We start from the raw sequence: 15,115 nt of genomic DNA, 5'->3' as shown, positions 1-15,115 counted from the left end.
TTGATAAACAACTGTTAACAAGCAAAATCACTGAAGGAAAGAACAACACAAATTACAGCCAAAACCAAAGATGAAATCAACTGAAATAACAAATAATAAAAATAAAACAAATTACAGAATAAAAACATGATTTCTCAAGATCTCAGCAGAGACCATTAAACAACTCTACAAACATCAGGAGCTTCACTTATTACTGCCCTTTGATTTTGTTTCTGTTGCATGAACAAAACCTCTTAATGAAATTGTTGTTGTTCATTTGAAGGTACCATGATGGAGAATAGAGTCTGCTTTAGTTGGGCTCTTCAACTATTTGTTCAGACGCTTGGGTTTATATTTGCTGTTATAATTAAATGTGTTATTCACACTATTTGTATAAAGAAAATATGACATTAACTATTAATCAAAGCCATTATCACCTGCTTGTGCACTCAATTATTAACTTGTAAGTTAGAAATGAGAATTACGTATCATTTGTAAATGAAACCACTTTACCTACAGCAGTCAATGTCTGTATAACAGATCTAAACACACCTTTCACAAGGCATATGTTCAATTTAGGGAATTCATAAAACCACACAGACATCAACAATTAGTCTTTGAATCTCAACAATGGTGACAAACAAAAAATAAAAATCAAATAAAAACAACCCAGAACAATACAAAACACTCTACTGAAATATTACCTCCCAAAACAACACAAAATAAAGGAAAAGAAAGAAATTGTAAGAACTTTAAGCTGCATAATATACTCAAGCTGCAATGCATGCTGGGATTTATGTACTACGCTGGCACCCAGGATGCATTGTAGCATGAATTAATTAAGCAGTTTGTTTTTAGCAACCATGGTTGAGGATCATATCCTGATTCTTGATGTCTGTGTGTCATACTATACAGCTGGGAATTTCCTGCATGACACTAATTAATTTTTTATTTCTTATTAGCTCCTTGATTATTGTTCATTAAACCTCCATGGGAAGCTGTAACACATTCTAAATAATATCCAATAAAACTATTTTCTTTGACCTAACTTATATATTATTAGAAATGATCTATGTAAAGATTGAGTACACACTATATAGTTTCTCATTGCATATTTTGCTATATCTGATGAGTTTCAGAAACACAGTTACAACAATCAGAGAAATATTAAATAGAAAAGTAATGGTTCAAGAGCTCAACTAAAGCAGCCTCTGATCTCCATGATGGTGAGGTCAAATGAAACATTTTCAATAAAAATATAAACCTCTGTTAATTATAAAATATTCTTGCAGATATGAGAGAATTGAATCAAACTGTAATCAGTGAAGCTGCTAATGCTGTTATTTAATGGAGTTGTTTAATCCTGTTTTAATTCAGTTGTTTTTATGTGAGGCTGTGTCTGTGGTTTTATTTCTTGTTCTTTTCTTCAGTGATTGTGCTTGTTAACAGCAGATGTTCATCATTCAGTCATTTGTGGTCATTCACTCTGTCTAGTGGACTAAACTAATTGACTAATTTAGGGACTAGTGGATGAGGGCGTGGGGTGAGATTTCAGACACTGATTAGTTTCTCGAAAACAAAGGTTAGATCTGTTGCAGTTATTTTCGTATTTTGTACAGAAATGAGCTGTTAATCATTTAACAGGTTTTCACTGTAGATTGTACAGACTTTTACTATTAAAATCATGTACATATTTTACAGTGTAGACTTTTATGGTGATGTCAGTATTTGTCCCTATTTGTACTGTGAAAGTCACAAATGTTAATGAGTGTGAAAAAAATATACAGACATTGTGTATTTTCTGTTGTTTTATGGGAAACTGTGTACTATAAAGGGATTTTTTTGTGTCCCTTGCAAAAGAAAAGAAATATGTTTATTTCATAAATGGTCCCTAAACTGTTTGGGAGGCAGACACACTCTTTCCTTTTAAATCTACTAAAGACACATCTCTTTGCACTAACATACAAATAAAACACAAACATGCTACAGCCAATTTACTTATCCAATTCACCTATACCAGGTAAAACCAGACCACATGGAGCAAACTCACACGAACATGAGGAGAACATGCAAACTCTGCACAGAAAGGCATCTCGGCTTAGCCGGGACTCAAACCAGGGACCTTCCTGTTGTGAGTCACCATTCCACCATTCACCATTCCACCACATACAGTATGTTGTTTTTATTCGTTCTACACTTTTGAGATGTAAAGTAAACTACTAATGCATACTACTTAAGGGCTAATTCTAATAGATGAATATATGATAAGATGCATTTGATTTCTTTGTATTTAGCATGTTTTCTCCATCAGATGAGACACTTACGTATCAATGATGGTCTTTGATGATTTCACAGCAACCATTTCAGTCTTGGAGTCACTTTAGGAACAAACAACAAGTTCATTATTTTCAGCAGTAAATACTAGACTTTTCAGTTCAGATTTAGATCAGCAGTGGATCTACAGAATCATGTAGAATGCAGAGGTTTAAATTCTAATTAAAATAAGATATTGATTGAGTCATTTAGATACCACTTACTTGATTTCAGGTCTTGTGTTAGTTGTCTTGATTGACGTTGGTGTGAGATTCTCAGAGCTGTGCAAAAACATTCACTGACCCTTTAGTCATAAAGTAACTGAAAGCATGTAATGCTCTGTCAGGTTCTCACCTCTTTGTGGATTGGACAGAATAGGATGTTGTTTTAGCTGGTGAAACTTCCTCCTTGGTGTAGCTTTTGATGCTTGAATTGAAAACATTAAGATGTTTAGAAAGTCATAGAAATCTCAGTCAGAAATTAAAAAAAAAAAAAAGGCTATGGTTAACGTTACCTTGTGGGAGTCTTGACAGGTGACGATGGTCTACACAAAAATAATTATTGGTTTATTTTTTTTTAAATATACATAATTAAAGTACAAATGCAACTAACAATAATTTAATTATGAGGTTCTGCTATACAGCACTCACCCATCAATAGTGTCCTTTGATGAGTTCACAGTAATGACCTCTTGTTTTGTAGTCTTGTAGTCACTTTGGGAACAGATAACATGTGCAATGAGACTTTCAGAGACCCTCAGTACTATCTGAAAGGTTCATAACACAGATTACTGAGCATGCTTTACCAACATGGCAGAGCAAACGGAAGATGTGCTGTCCTTTGAAAGATGTTCAGCTTGCATTAGAAAATGGTCAGTTTACTGTTAGGAAACCCACAATTCAGGCAAGTTTGATGTATGGGAGTCTTTTTTCATGCGTCATAGACCATACCTGCCATCTTTCGGATCATAAAATCCAGGAGATTTTATCCTGTGCGTGAAGTGAAGAGTGGGGGTTGGGGGGTTGGGGTGGGGTGTTGGGTAGGGGTGAAGGTGTGCGCGAACCGAAGAGCGGGGGTTAAGCTGCGCGTGAACTGGGAAGCAGGTATGAAGGTATGGTGGGTTCGGTGCGCATGGCGACTGAACCAAAAAGCTTAGCTTTTTCCAAGAGACAAAACAATACGGGAGGTGGGTGGGAGATGGGTCTGAAATACAGGAGACTCCCGGGAAAAACGGGAGTTGTTGGCAGGTATGTCATAGACACAAATGAAACAAAAAATCCATATGCGATGTGATAATACCTCAAAGTTTTACCCCTTAGCAGTCATAAGACTGGAACCTCAGATTCAAGGTGGCACTCATGTCTCATCATAAAGGGGCAAACAAAACTGACATTTAGTCTACAATCTTTGCACAACCTACAGTTTTATCTGTTTTCTCTCTCTTTGGTAGTGCCCAAATAATAATTGTTTGTTTATTTTGCGCGGCGGGTGGGGGGTTAGGGGGGTTAGAACCAAGTTTAAACATGAGATTTTGAAAACCAGATCTAAATTTAGCGGGAACAGTCGGGTCGGGTAGAACATTATTCTAAGCGGGCAGTGAGTGAACAAAGACTGAATATACAACGGGAGCGGTTGGGTGCGGAATAAAACCTGGCGGGAGCAGGACAATAAAAACAGTCCTTGCAGACCTCTACACTAGACTATTGCCTCAATGTTTAAACTCTCACAAGTTGCTGACTGCAGTTCACTTAACAGCCACTGGTGTTGCTAATAACAATTTATGAATTCTATATAAAGGCCCTTTAGTTTTGAATAGTGTATCTACTTTTGTCCCACAGTCACACAAAATGTATAAAATGCATTTTAAAAAGTGCAAATTTCAATAACGCTGCTTTAAAGAAGATGATTAAAAAAATCTGTCATCATTTACTCACATTTCACTTGTCACAAACATGTGTGAGTTTCTGGTCACACTTTATTTTGATGGTCTATTTGTTGAATTTAGGTTGCATTGCATATACATGCCAACTAATTCTCATTAGATTATGAGACTGTTAGGTTGGGGTTAGGGTTAGGTTTAGGTTTAGTGTAAGTTGACATTGCAAAGTTTCTTATAATCAGTTAAATGTCTGTTAAAGCAGCAGTATCAACAGATATTAAGCAGACAGTCTACTAATACTCAAATGACCCATCAAAATAAACCTAGTTTATTACTTAGTTACCTAGTTTCTTTCTTTGAAGATATTTTAAAAACCTTGAAAATCTGTAACCATTGACTTCCACGGTGTTTTTTCCTACTATGGATATCAGTGGATACCAGTTTTGAACATTCTTCAAAATACCTTATTTTGTGTTCAACAACAACAAAAAAGAAACTTGTAAATGTTTGGAACTACTTGAGGGTGAGAAAATTGTGAGGTGATTTTACTTTTAACTCAACTATGCATTTAATATTCATTACAATGCAATGACATACACATTTAAGTGTAGCTCAATTAAAACCTATCAATCACTAACCTATCGATCAAATACTTGTTGGACTGAACTTATTTACCCTGATCTCCTGGTACTTGAATCTGCCAGGTTTCGATCAATGACTGTCTCAGGTTTGGTAGATGATTTCACCACATCCTGTCTAGTGGAAAAATTACAAATAAAGTTAAAATAGCAGAAACTGCTTTAGAATAGCAGAAACTGTTTGAATTGATCTTGTCATTCATTACATGTCCTCTGACTGTAATCTGAATATAGCACGATACTTATATAACATATTCTCTCAGTATCTTACTTGGTAGTGGTCACAGTCGTCTCAGTTGTCTTTGTACCATTTTTGACTGTTGTTGTTGTGCTGGTAGTGCTGAAAGAGTGATCATCATTTTTGTAAGAAGCCAGTCTTTATTCACTCACACTTTTAAATAGGTGTGTCTCAGAGACTTTCGAAGCTTTACCTTGTCCTGGGCTGCGATTTCACAGATGTTTTAGTTGATGTGGTTCTGTAGGGTTGGGTTGGAAAGACAATAGAGCTCTTAAAATTTTTTAAATTCTAATCATTGTTGGATTTTCGTCACTCTTCCGAACAGTAGTGACTAATTTGAAGGGATAGTTCACCCAAAAATGAAAATTATATCATCATTCACTCACACTTAACTTGTTACTTGTCTTTCTACTAATGAACACAATAGAAGATAATTTGAAAAAAAAAAATGTTGGTTGCTGGCACCCATTGACTTTAACAGTATTTTTTTCCTCCGTAAAAGTCAATGGCTGCCAGCTATCATCATTCTTCAAAATATCTTCTTTTGTGTTCAGCAAAAAAAAAGAAACTCATTAAAAGGCAGAAAAAAGAAGTCATTTCATTTTTGTCTGAACTATCCCTTTAAATGTAAGTCCATGTTGTTTAACAGATTATTGTGTTGTGTTAGTGTGTTATGCATATTGTAATAGTTCATAGATTTACAACTGTCTAACCTACAGTTTAAAAAGTTGGATGGTATGATGTGCAGTGATAAGAGTGTGTTTTACCTGGTTTCCTTTAGCTTGTCTTGGCTCCCACCAAATCTACAAATGGAAAACAATTATATATACCTTAAAGCATTTTTCACAATTAAAACATCTAATAAAAGTAATTTTATAATTTTTAAAAACAATTTTAAGTTCAATATTATTAGCCCTGTTAAAGTGTTTTTACAAATTGGTTAGAGAACAAACCACTCACTCATTCACTGACTTTCCTTCAGCTTATTATAAAAGTCAATGACTGAGAGGTTTGAATGTTTTATTGAAGGTCTGTTATGGTTAGGGCCAGACGGAATCTGCGGACATTTTTTGCTATTTCTGCACAGAATTTTGTTAAAAGATTTATGCGGAATGATTTTGGGAGTATCATAACTAAAAACTTAATATATCAAATTAAAAGTAATACCTTTTTAACTTTTATTTAATGTTTAAAATGCAAATCCAATTAGATCCATTTTATTTGGTAAAAAAGCAAGTCTCTCATACAATTTATCTACCACAAGACAGAAAATATTATTTTACAAACTGTATTGTAAATAAACCATATGAATATTTTCATATTAGTCAGTAATATTACTGAAATTAATAAAAAACTGAATAAATATAAATTTACTCACATTTACACAAGTAAAAAAACAGGATCAATGATGGGCTAAAAATCTGCGGAATTCAGTGCATGATCAAATTCACATAATCTGCGTAAAGTGCTCATTATTGTCTCCACGCTTCTGATTTTAACAGCCGGTTGTGAAAGGGGATTCAGTGCAATGAACCATATTCTAACTAATGGTAAACAGAGCAAATGTCTCAATGCTGAACAGCCTGCTGTTCATTTTAGTAAAGGGCTTAGAGGTTGCCTCATTCCCTGTGCAAAGATTTGCAGAGATGTGGTTGAAAGAGGTGCGACATGCCACAGATGATCCTTTCATCGAAAAACAGAAAAAAATACAGAAGTGCATCATCAAAGAAGACAGTTTTCTTAGTCTTTCTTAGGATGATGTTCATAGCATCTTGTGCCATACAGTTAATAGCTTAATTTGAGTAATAATTTTGAGAATGCAGAGTTCAAAATAGGCATAGCCTTTTTATTTTTTTATCTTCATGGTGCCTTGTGCAATATAATTAAACCACTACCTGACAAAAGTCTTGTCATCGATACGGGCAACAAATAATAACTTGAATTCAAGTTGATAATTTGGAAAAGTGGCAGAAGGTAGATTTTTCCAATGAATCATCTGTTGAACTGCATCCCAATAACCACAAATACTGCAGAAGACCTATTGCAATCCGCATGGACCCAAGATTCTCAAAGAAATCAGTCAAGTTTGGTGAAGGAAAAATCTTGGTTTGGAGTTACATTCAGTTTGGGGGCGTGCGAGAGATCTGCAGAGTGGATGGCAACATCAACAGCCTGAGGTACCAAAACATTTGTGCTGCACATTACATTACAAACCACAGGAGAGGGTGCAGGATATACCCCTCCTTCTCATACTTCAGGCTCCACATCAAAGTTCCTGAAAGCAAGGAAGGTCAAGATGCTCCAGAATTGACCAGCCCAGTCACCAGGCATAAACATTATTGAGCAACGCTTTCTTTGCCATTCCAGATGACTTTATTAATAAGATATTTGAGTCATTGCAGAGATGTATGGATGCAGTCCTCCAAGCTCATGACAGTCATACACAATATTAATTAGTTTTCCACTGCACCATGACTTTATATTCTAAAATGTACATTATTTCTGTTAAGTGTCAAGACTTTGCCTAAGCAAAGTCAGACCTTACTGTCCTAATTAAATAATTAAAAATCAAGGCTTGATCATATTTTATTTTGGTCACATAATCGTAATCTAGATAATCAACTAGAAGGCAAGTTATTCTTTGTTGTTCCTAAAACTTGAATAGGCGACGAGATTTTATCAGGTAGTGTATGGCTCCATTTAAATAGCCTAATTATAAAAACACAGTGTTAAAAAAATAGTTAAACAATTCATACAAAAAAATCTAAATTACTGCGAAATAGCTGCAGGGTGCTTTGTGATCTGTATAATAATAAAAAAAATATATTTTTTCCACAAATCACACCCTATGTATCTTGATCTGAACTAATTATTTAGAATTTATGCCATATGATCTGTGATAATTTAGGCTTTAAATGACTTTGTATTTCAGTTTATGCTGAATTCTTTTTATTTCCAGTTTTTGTTATGATTTCTATCGTCATAATAATAACGTATATGTATTCTGACATTTTGTTTAATAATTGTGTGTTTTTTTAACTAGTAATTTGACATCATAGCTTGACTTTTAATATTACGGTTATATCCTTCAATATCATAATTTCAACTTTGTATATCTTGTAATTGCAGCTTATGTCGTTCAAAAGTTTTCTTATGAGAAAAAAGCTTCTAGAGAGAAGTTATATAATGTGTAATTTGAATCTAATTTGTAAACCAGAGTGTTTACATTTCCTTGCATGTTGTTATTATTAAGCTAAAGATATTTATATGACATAACTTAATATCTTTAAAGTGTGAAAGTGATGAGTGTGTTACTTTTTACTGAGAGCTTGAACAGAAGAGCCAGGTGAAGTGGTGACAGTGGTGGTTTTAGTCTCCGTTTTGCTAGTTTTATCTTGAGGGCTTTGATAAAAAAGAAGATCATAATGTCATATTCAGTTTTAAATGGCAGCGTGAGTTCAACACACAATGGCATTTAAATGAGAGTTACTACCTGGTGAGGTTTTCATTGGACTTGTAACGGCTCAAAACAGTTTTGCCGTAGTTTGTCTCTTGTCTGTTGAAAAATATGAAACACAAGTTCTGTTTGTCAGCTGTTTAGTCTGCCAGAGAAGTCATCTGCAGTATATTTATACATTTATTACAGAGGTAAGATGTTAAACAAGTTGTATCTGTCTTGAAGATGAATTTGCTGTAAACTTACTCAGCTTTTTGGTCTTCATTCACATTTGCCTTGATCCAGCTATTGTCCTTTAGCAGGGATGTTGTCCTTTTGCTTTCACTCACTGGATTAATGGATCCTGTGCTTGAAGTTGTGCCTGTTTTGATCAAAAATATTAATGACTTGATTATGGATGTACTGACAGTTGAAGGCTAAAGTTAGCATACACCTTTCAAAATCTACAAAATATTAATTATTTTACTGTTTAAGTGTCTAATTTTTGTTGTTGTTTTATTCTTGTAGTTGGAAAATGGGCTTTGGATGTGTCTGTAACTATGTTTCCATCCAAATTAAATACACAGTAATGAAATTTCACATTTATTTTTTTTAAATAAAGCGCAGTTTCCATCCAATGAGTGTAAGAGAATAAAATCCTCACTCCCTGGTGCCAAATATTAAAAAGTAAAATGGAATTTGCAATGGCAGGAAAAGCAACTGTGGGCCTTTTTGTAGGTCTTTTGCAATGAAAGTGCTTCAGCTTTTGGAGGCCTGAGACCACTCTTTGGGAGCGCAGATGTTGCTCAAAGGTAATAATACTGAACCACTTTGATGATGAACTTTGGTTTGAAATTTTAGAATGACCAAAACAAAATTTCAGATGTATTACAATGTGGTCGTCCACTGGTTTGTTCATAAATGTCGTCCCATCACGCCTATTTTTTTAATGCACATGCTGGAATTTATTAAGTAAATGTGTCTTCATTGTAGGTTATGCACAATTTTTCTCAGCGGATATATCAAGTTTATCCTACTCAGTTTTTTTATGTGCATATTCAAAAATGCACATCTTGTCGTTTCGATAAAGCATTTTTCATGTGATATTCCAAAATGTGATATGCCATTCCATAGCTTGTGTTGTTTAGGGTTAGCCATTTTGTATAAATACCACCCCTATAGCAAGATGTTACAATCGTCATGTCTTTTGATGAATTCATTCTTAAAATGTTATTATTCGTGGCACAACTAGCCTCTGTGAACCTTATATTATATTGTCCATAAATTTTGACTTTGACTCATAACATGAATTTTGGGGCTCGTGCGGGATTTTCTACATAATGATTTGTAAAACTTTAGAATTTTTGCTGTATCATTTAGCTTTTTGTTTTGAAGATAAAAACTAAACAACACTGTAAAAAAAAGGCTGGGTTCCACACAATTCCTTCATGCTGTCCCAACACAAATTAGTTAAGTTAACTTAATTGTTTTAACAAATTTAAGTGGATTGGGCATAAAACAAATAAGTTGTCCCAAAAAAACTCAAGGATTGTGTTTTTTTCAGCTCATTTTAGTTTGGACAAGCAGCTAAATAATTTTCTGAGTGAAAAACAAAAAACTTAAGAGGGATCATTTAAGATTTACTGACTCGAATAAGATGCTTATTTATTTTATAGTAAAATGTATATATTTCATATTCATGATTTATTTATAAGTTTAGTTTGTTTTAGTATTGCCTTTCAGAAACTACAAAAGATATCAAGTTTATCCTACTCAGTTTTTTTTATGTGCTTTTTCAAAATGTATGCACATCTTGTCGTTTCCATTAAGCATTTTTCATGTGTTATATAGCTTGTGTTGTTTAGGGTTAGCCATCTTGAATAAATACCACCCCTATAGCAAGATGCCACACTCTCTCGCCTTTGATTCTCCCTAGATGTTTGAAACACCAAACCTTACATTAGTTTTTGTTTAGTTAGTTAAAAAAATGCAACACTTTTATAGTTTAGGTTTAGTATTTTTTTTTTTGGTTGTATGATAGACTCACCTCTTTTCTTGGGAACATGCAAGAACCTTTTAACATCCAAGATTGGAAGTGTGAGGCTTTCTTTTTTGTTGTTTTTTTGTTTTTGGAAGGGGGGTAATTGTCATGTCTTTGGCTGAATTTATTCTTATTTGTATTAAAGTATCATCATTCATGGCACAACTAGACTCTGTGAACCTTATTTAGGTTACATTGTGCATAAATTTTGACTTCGACTTGTAACATGAATTTGGGGGCTCATCCGGTATTTCCTATAAAAATATTTGTGAAACTTTTGCATTTTTGCTGTATCATTTAGCTTAACTTAAATTAAGTTAATTTAATTGTTTTAACAAACTGGATTGAACATAAAACAATTAAGTTGTCCCCCAAAAAAATCTCAAAGATTGTGTTGTTTCAGCTCATTTTAGTTTTATCAAGCAGCAAAAATAAGTTTTTGAGTGAAAAACAAAAAACTAAAGAGGGATCAATTGAGATGTATTACTGACCCGTATAAGATGTTTATTTATCTGATATTAAAATGTAGATATTTTGTATTTATATTTTATGTATATACTTGTTTTTTATTTAGTACTGCCTTTCAGAAGCTACAATAGATACATACATGTTTTCCAGAAGACAAAATTTACCCAGATCTTCAAATTCACAAAGTTTTCACACACCAAGCTCTAAATGCATCTTTTTACCTTCTGGAGTGAGTATCAGTGAGCATCTGAAATAATTTTGTGTTGTAGACTAAATGTCTCTTCTTTAAATGATCATATTCAGTTCATTATTATATAAAAAATATCTATAATATAATAATAATAATAATAATAATAATAATAATAATAATAATAATAATAATAATAATAATAATAATAATAATAATAAACATGTTGTAGATTCTGTAAGGTATATGTACACTTTTGGCTTCAACTTTATATTTTATTTTGAGAACAATGTAATTTGGAATTTTCTCACCTGATTGGCTGGATGATTTTCCAGTGAAAGACATGGTTTACACTGTAAAATAAAATGCACATTATTATGTTTAGTGTGTCATACTATACTATCCACAAGGTGCCAATAGCTAAAACACTATGATTTTACAAATCACGGTTGATACATTCCATTCTAATAATACATTTGTCTATCCCACGGAGGTGTTTGATGTTGCACTGCCCTTTAACTTTCCTGGTTACACCCAAAACTAGTCTGTCCTGATGCCTGTAAAGACACACCCTGTTCAAACACCTGCCAACAACCTGTAACCATGGCAACATACTCATGCTTGGAAAGAAGTTTCACATACAATGGACATTACATGCACTAACATCAGCTGACAGGTTTCACTGGATTTTATGTGGGAAAGTTTGTAACTGTAATTATGTTTAATGATATAAACTCTCATTCGGTGTTTTTCATTTTTTAGTGGCTGAAGATCAGACATCCTATTTTAGAGTGTCTGCATTAAAAATACAAACGATTTCATATACGCAGAAAGCATGTTGAATGTAAGTGAACCATTACAGAAAAAAACACAGCACTATACACGTGTTTCACAAGTGTTCCACATGTTAATGTTAAACTCATGTGATATATGTAAAGTCTGTTTCTGGTGTTTCAAATTGTGAAAGTTTGTGAAAATAAATAAATATTGGGCAAAATAATCTTCCATATTCATTCAGCGTAATGTTCTTTTATGTTCCTTTAAACATTCTTATTCTGACCTACTTATCAATATATATATTTATATATATATATATATATATATATATATATATATATATATATATATATATATATATATATATATATATATATATATATATATATATATATATGAAAAAGTGAGTATATTTAAAATGATTAAAAACTTGATGATAAAAAAGACTTTTGTATTCATGAAAATTTTTTATTAGAATTAATATGTATACTGGTAATAATGGCCTGTAGAATTTACAGTAACTTACAGGCAGACATTTTACTGTAAATCAAACTTGCAGTAAAAACATTGTATTAATATTTTTTGTAAATACACAGTATTTTGTAAATATGAAAATTGAAAAATAACTATACAGTAATGTATTGAAGTGTTTTTTAGATTTCTTTATTGCGATATATTTTCATACAATTAAGAAATCAACTTGTAATTCATTGTCCATTTATCTATTTACTGTAAAATAGTCCAAATTGTAAATTACTGTATTTTCTATGATTGGTCAGGTTTCATGCTCATCTTTTTTTACTGTAATTCCATTTACAGCAAATAAAAGATGCATTTTGAATGGCTCCAAGAAGATTTTTTCTAAAATGTAAACATTTATAAATAAAATTGATATTACAGTTAAATCCGGTGTAAATTACAAAAAAAAAAAAAAATGTTAACACTATTTTGGAGCTGCACTTTGAGTAAAGTCTAGATAGGATACAGCTACAGATATGCACATCAGTATTGCGTTATTTTTGTAACATAACAATAATTAATATTTTAACAGTACTGCGACAGTTGGGTTTAGGGTTGGGGGTAGGTGTTAATAAATCACAATTTATTGGGTAATTTAATAGATAGCATGAATAATACTTGATACAACTGTTTTTACATTGCTGTGACAGTTGGGTTTTGGGTTGAGGTGGGGGTAGATGTTAAAAAAATACAATAAATGAGAAATTTTATAAATAATATAAATAATTCTCGTCAACTTCTAGCCGCAAACGTATCCGATCTAGCAACAACCATATATGTCATCAAATTATTATTGTTCAAATATTGATTCATTCATTCATCTTCTTTTCGGCTTAATCCCTTTATTAATCAGGGGTTGCCACAGCGGAATGAACCGCCAACTTATCCAGCATATGTTTTACACAGCGGATGCCCTTCCAGCCGCAACCCATCACTGGGAAACACCCATACACTTTCAGTCACACACATACACTACGGACAATTTAGCTTACCCAATTCACCTATAGCGCATCTTTGGACTTGTGGGGGAAACTGGAGCACCCAGAGGAAACCCACACGAACACGGGGAGAACATGCAAACTCCACACAGAAACGGCTATTGACCCAGCCGAGGCTCAAACCAGCAACCTTCTTGCTGTGAGGCAATCGTGTTACCCACTGTGCCACTGTGCAGCCTTGTTCAAATATGCATGATCAAATACCAAGTGTTTCTGGTGCAATGTTACACTGAATGACAATTTAGTAAGTGTATTTGTAACTCACATCATAGTAAAAATGTATGATAAATGTTCTTCCAAATTTCAAATAAAATATTTAGAGCAATTAGTTTTTCAAAAATAGAAAATGTTTTTAATTGTTGTGATTGAAAATGCAGGCTTATTCCACAAAATATTGATTTCTTAACTCTTTGAGTTAAAACGTTAATATTTTGACTAAATGTCTGCAAATATTTCCAAAAATAAATATAAATTTGTCTGAAAGCATGTAAACATTTTTATTATTTTACGCCTAAAAAATTCTAAAAATAGAAACCTTTTTTTTTTTGGAAAACATATCAACAGTTTAGAAAATTAAATAAAATTTATTTTTAACTCAAACACATAACTATAAATTATTAACCCAGAGAAATCTGATAACTAATGTACATATCACAATTATATGTTTTACATTCATTTATAAAATCTTCATTTAAAAACTCAACAGACTATTTATAAACACTGTTGCTACAATTATGTCTCCTTAAATAACTATCAAATCCGTTAAAAACATCAGTCAGGAACCTGTACTAATACTGGCGATGAAGATTTGTCTTTTCATACGAGAAGAAACTCACTGTCAAAGTTTTATCTAAAATTTTGTCAAATGCAATGTTGTGTCCTTCAGTCTCACCTTGACAATCAAATACTCAAAATATCTGAATTTCATACAAGAGATACAAATCAGTATAATAAATTTTAAAGAAACAAAAACATTTTTAGACATAATCGCATGCTGTTAACCCAAAATCCCTTTGATTATATATTAAAAAAGATCAAATTTTAACCATGAAAAAGGCTGAGGAGAATTCAGAGGCACATATAAAGCATAGATATGACATAAAGAACAGTCCTACCTTGGTATTTCAGGTGTGCGCAGGATGTGATAGAAGTTGGATGAGAATAACAAACAGTTTACTGCTCTTCCCGTCTTACATTTTTGACCTGGGCAGGGAAAAAAAAAGAGTGTGTTGAAAGGTGTGGCTTGAATTCGTATGACACACACTAGAGCAACTGAACCTGAACTGTCAGCAGTGTGGTTTACTGTAGAGGCGTGTTTTTACGAGGTCTTTTCCTTTAGCTGGGAATGATGAAAAGGCGGTAACTAATGAATGTCATTTGGAGAACAGCAGACGATTGTTTGACATAGGAAACTATTTGAACGCAGCCAAAACAACCCTTGGGCAGATACGGATCGAGATAAGACGAAAGAAAAACTGTTCAGCTGTCATTCTCAAGGTTTAAAAGTTACTGGTTATAATGTTTTGACAGTTATTCACTCACATTCAAATTCATTCACACAAGTCTATATGTTGAGGCAATTGGGCAAAAAATTGTGGATATACTTGAGTAATTTTTGTTTCAGCTTTTGAAACTGTCGACG

At 33.0% G+C, this 15,115-nt stretch overlaps 1 protein-coding gene across 5 annotated transcripts in view; it reads right to left on the bottom strand.

Moving 5' to 3' along the window:
* scel (sciellin) overlaps positions 1-14,685 on the bottom strand; it is a 33,463-nt gene extending 18,778 nt beyond the window's left edge. For 4 of the 5 annotated variants that reach the window (XM_056464977.1, XM_056464982.1, XM_056464978.1 and 1 more), the window contains exons 1-14: positions 14,589-14,685; positions 11,491-11,532; positions 8,751-8,865; positions 8,541-8,603; positions 8,363-8,449; positions 5,815-5,850; positions 5,241-5,285; positions 5,081-5,149; positions 4,847-4,927; positions 2,943-3,005; positions 2,807-2,836; positions 2,647-2,718; positions 2,517-2,573; positions 2,304-2,357 (exon numbers count right to left, since the gene is read on the bottom strand). In XM_056464977.1, the coding sequence (XP_056320952.1) occupies positions 2,304-2,357; positions 2,517-2,573; positions 2,647-2,718; positions 2,807-2,836; positions 2,943-3,005; positions 4,847-4,927; positions 5,081-5,149; positions 5,241-5,285; positions 5,815-5,850; positions 8,363-8,449; positions 8,541-8,603; positions 8,751-8,865; positions 11,491-11,524 (806 nt within the window). In that variant the 5' untranslated portion in view covers positions 11,525-11,532; positions 14,589-14,685. The remainder of the gene's footprint in view (positions 1-2,303; positions 2,358-2,516; positions 2,574-2,646; positions 2,719-2,806; positions 2,837-2,942; positions 3,006-4,846; positions 4,928-5,080; positions 5,150-5,240; positions 5,286-5,814; positions 5,851-8,362; positions 8,450-8,540; positions 8,604-8,750; positions 8,866-11,490; positions 11,533-14,588) is intronic. The other variant, XM_056464979.1, reaches the window with a different exon arrangement.
* Between the last annotated feature and the right edge of the window lie 430 nt (positions 14,686-15,115).

This window comes from Danio aesculapii, chromosome 9, assembly GCF_903798145.1.
Source record: "Danio aesculapii chromosome 9, fDanAes4.1, whole genome shotgun sequence".
Classification (NCBI taxonomy): Eukaryota; Metazoa; Chordata; class Actinopteri; order Cypriniformes; family Danionidae; genus Danio; species Danio aesculapii.
This window is presented reverse-complemented; position numbering and strand designations above follow the sequence as displayed.